We start from the raw sequence: 4240 nt of genomic DNA, 5'->3' as shown, positions 1-4240 counted from the left end.
TTGCTGTCCCTCATCCATGTAGGCAAGCAAGCAGGGAAAGCTGAGAACCGGCTGCCTGGGGTGGGGGTTGCTTTAAGCACAAGCCTCAGATAGCCTCAGGCAGCAGCCACACAAATAAACTCCTGACCTGATTCCCTGCTGGACCTGGTTCCGGCTGGCCTTCAATGCAATTTAGTGTCCACTCAGTGTGGACGCGCTATTTCGAAAGAGCAAAATGTTATTTTGAAATGCATTTTGTGTGTAGATGTGTTATTTCAAAACAAGCTATTTTGAATTAACTATTTCGAAATAAGATATTTCGAAATAACACTGTAGTGTAGACATACCCTGAGTGATCTATATGATAACACTTTAGAACCACAAGGAGACCCTGTGCTAATGACCCCCAGTATCAGTAGATAAAGAAACAGAACTCAAGATGAGTAAAGAAAACTTAGTGAAACTGCACTTTGGCTGGCAACAAACCGCTTATCAATAGTTAGGGTTGTGAAATCCTCATTTCTTTATTGTTCTGTCATTATGGTCCCCTCTCCCCTAGTGTTTGTACGATCTCGTTTCTCTAATTGTTTCTGTCTGTTGCATGGTTAATTTTCCTAGGTCTAAATCAATGAAAGTGGTGGGGTGCGATTGGTTAGTAAAATTGCAGTAAAATAACTAGCTCACATATCATAGAATCATAGAATACTAGGACTGGAAGGACCTCGAGAGGTCATCGAATCCAGTCCCCGGCCCTCATGGCAGGACCAACTACTGTCTAGGGGTATGTCTACACTAGAAAGTTAGTTCGAACTAACGGACGTTAGTTCGAACTAACTTTCCTATGCGCTACACTAGCGCTCCGTTAGTTCGAACTTAATTCGAACTAACGGAGCGCTTAGTTCGAACTAGGTAAACCTCATTTCACGAGGACTAACGCCTAGTTCGAACTAGCTAGTTCGAACTAAGGGCTGTGTAGCCCTTTAGTTCGAACTAGTGGGAGGCTAAGGCTTCCCAGGTTTCCCTGGTGGCCACTCTGGCCAACACCAGGGAAACTCTATTGCCCCCCTCCCGGCCCCGGAGCCCTTAAAGGGCCACGGGCTGGCTACTCACTTTGTGCCAGTTGCAAGGCTGCAAGCACCCGTGCCTGCACAGCCTGCACCTGCCACACTATGAGCCAGCCATCCGAGGGCTCCCAGCCCTCCACTGCTCCCCACGACCAGCCTGGCGGCTCCCGGGAGCCTGCCCGGGGGCGCAAAAGGCGGGCGCCCGCCTGGTCAAGTGCGGAGATCGTGGACCTCATCGAGGTTTGGGGGGAAGCCTCAAATGTCCACGATCTCCGCACTAGCCACCGGAACGCGGCCGTCTATGGACGCATGGCTGCCAGCCTGGCCGCCAGGGGCCACCAGCGCAGCCGGGAGCAGGTGCGCTGCAAGATTAAAGACTTGCGGCAGTCCTACTCCCGGGCCTGCCTGCCAGGGGCTGACCCGGAGGCCTGCCCCCACTTCCATGCCCTGGACCGCATCCTGGGGCCTCATGCCGTCCCTGCCCCCCGGGACGTGATTGACCCCGGGGCAGAGGGACCGCTCCTGGACACCGAGGAGGAGGAAGAGGGCTCTGAGAGCCAGGAGCCTGCTGCCAGCCTTCCCAGGACCCGGGACCCCCGAGGCACCCCACAGAGCCGCTCGCCTGCATCATCAGAGGCCGGGGAGGCGTCCACCTGTGAGTACCCTCGTGTTCCCCTTATGTGTACGGGGGGCTGGGGCGAGAGGGAGCCCCGGGACCGTGCGCCTGGGCCTTGCCCACTACGGAGCAGCAGCTGGGGATCCTGCAGGGGCCCTGGCCTTGCAGAGGGGAGCTGGGTTTCACACACCTGGGCCCCTGGGGTAATTGACCGCTGGTCTTCTTGCACCACAGCTGCAGCACCGGGGACTGCAGGGCGCACCACCCCGCCTGCAGCAGCCGCCCGCGCCCGGGCAAGCAGGACAGCCAGGAACCAGGAGGACTACCAGAGGCGGCATCTCCGGTTCCTGGACCGACAGCTCCGTCTCCAGGACCACTGGGTCCAGGAGGACCTCAGGCTGCGCCAGAGGAGTCTGGAGGCCCTGGAGGAGCAGGGCCGTGCCCTGCGAGGCCACCTCCAGAGCCTGCTAGACCGCTTCCCATTTCCTCCTCCCCCTGCTCCCCCTCTTGCTCCCCCTCTTGCTCCCCCTGCTCCCCCTCTTGCTCCCCCTCTTGCTCCCCCTGCTCCCCCTCTTGCTCCCCCTCTTGCTCCCCCTGCTCCCCCTCTTGCTCCTCCTGCTTCCGCTCCTGCTTCCTCCACACCCCCTGTCCTCTCTGCCCCCCCCTCCACAACCATTCCCCACCGACGCCCCCGGACCCGCAGTGTGGCGAGACGGGAGAGGCACCCAGACTCCCACCCCTGAGCTTTCCTTTCCCTTCCTCCCTTCCCTCCCCTCCCCTTCCAGCTCCCTCGTCCCAGGTTTCCCCCTCCCTTCTCCCACCTTCATTCCTCCCTCCCCCACCCCAGTTCTGTGAAATAAACAGACGTTTTTGTTGGAAAAACAGGTGTCTTTATTTGACAGTAGGTAGGGAGGGGAAAGGGGAAGGGGGGGGTAGGGTGGAAGAAGGCCCCGGTGGGGCATGCAGGGAGAGGTCAGTCCTCCTCCTCCTCCACCTGGAAGCTCTCCCGCAGGGCTTCCCGGATCCGGATGGCCCCCCGCTGGGCTTCCCGGACGGCGGCGGTGCGGGGCTGACCGTAGTGTCCAGCCATGCGGTCAGCCTCAGCCATCCAGGCTGGCAAGAAAGCCTCCCCCTTCCGCTCACACAAATTGTGGAGCACAGAACATGCCGCCACCACGGGAGGGATGTTGTGCTCGGCCAGGTCCAGACGGGTGAGGAGGCATCGAAAGCGGGCTTTCAGTCGCCCGAAGGCCCCCTCCACCACGATGCGGGCCCTGCTCAGCCTGTTATTGAAGGCCTGGCGGGAGGGATTGAGGTGTCCCGTGTAGGGCTTCATGAGCCAGGGCTGCAGTGGGTAGGCGGCATCCCCCACCAGGCAGACAGGCATGTCCACGTCCCCGACCCTGATGTGGCGGTCGGGGAAGAAGGTCCCGTCCTGCAGCCGCTGGCACACGGAGGAGTTCCGGTACACCCGGGCGTCGTGTGCTTTGCCGGACCAGCCCACATTTATGTCCGTCAACTGTCCCCGGTGGTCACATACGGCCTGCAGGATGACGGAGAAGTACCCCTTGCGGTTCACGTACCGGGACGCCTGGTGTTCCGGGGCACGGATGGGGATGTGCGTCCCGTCGATGGCCCCCCCGCAGTTGGGGAAGCCGAGGGCGCCGAATCCCCGGATGACGGCATCCGGGTTGGCGAGGCGGACCACCCTGCGGAGCAGCACCCGGTTGATGGCCTTGACCACCTGCGGAGAGAGACACAGCAAAGCGTCAATCAGTGGGGCGCCCGGGTGGCTGGGAGCGTGCGTGCCCTGGCAGTGCCCCGCGCCCCACTCCCGGAAGCAACCCCCCTGGCGGCGTGTAGTACGGCCGGGACAGCCCGACCGCTCCGGTGCGGGGCGCCTTCGCCTCCTCCCGCCCCCCCCTTTGTCCCTGGGGCGGCCCATCCCCTCCTCGCAGCCCCCCTCCCCCCCGGCTCGGTGGCCGACGAGCGCCGTACCTGCATGAGCACTGCTCCGACAGTGGATCTCCCCACGCCGAACTGGTTCCCGACGGATCGGTAGCTGTCCGGCGTGGAGAGCTTCCAGAGGGCGATGGCCACCCGCTTCTGGAGGGGGATGGCGGGCCTCATGCGAGTGTCCCTTCTTTGCAGGGCAGGGGCGAGCCACTCGCAGAGCTCCAGGAAGGTGTCCCTCCTCATCCTAAAGTTCTGGGTCCACTGTCGGTCGTCCCAGTGCTCCAGGACGATGCGGTCCCACCAGTCGCTGCTGGTGTCCAGACGCCAGATGCGGCGGGGCACGCCGGTGCCGGGGCGCTGCCGCGGCTCCTCCACGGCCCCCAGGGCGGCCAGGCGGAGAGGCAGGGGGCTGACGTTCCCCAGGTGGTGCCAGGCAGCCTCGAGCCATTGCTGGCAGGCTTGCAGCAGCAAGTCCAGAACGTGCACCAGAAGGTGCAGGGCGAGCCGTGGCTCCATGTTGCCACCTGCGGCGGCCCCCCCGAAGGGAAGCACCGACACAGACGGGCACAGAGACCGACGCTTTGCTGTCCCTCGGCGAGGTTGGCAAGCAAGCAGGAAAAGCTGA

At 62.1% G+C, this 4240-nt stretch overlaps 1 protein-coding gene across 1 annotated transcript; it reads left to right on the top strand.

Moving 5' to 3' along the window:
- Window positions 1-834: 834 nt before the first annotated feature.
- On the top strand, window positions 835-2529 carry LOC142823215 (uncharacterized). Its single transcript, XM_075913834.1, has 2 exons — window positions 835-1698; window positions 1894-2529. Exons 1-2 carry the CDS (start codon window positions 1149-1151, stop codon window positions 2400-2402), a joined length of 1059 nt encoding a protein of 352 aa, XP_075769949.1. The 5' UTR covers window positions 835-1148; the 3' UTR covers window positions 2403-2529.
- The last annotated feature ends 1711 nt before the right edge of the window (window positions 2530-4240 follow it).

The sequence above is a fragment of the Pelodiscus sinensis genome, chromosome 32 (genome assembly GCF_049634645.1).
Source record: "Pelodiscus sinensis isolate JC-2024 chromosome 32, ASM4963464v1, whole genome shotgun sequence".
Lineage (NCBI taxonomy): Eukaryota > Metazoa > Chordata > Testudines > Trionychidae > Pelodiscus > Pelodiscus sinensis.
Note: the sequence above shows the minus strand (reverse complement) of the source record. Positions and strands in the feature narration are given on the sequence as shown.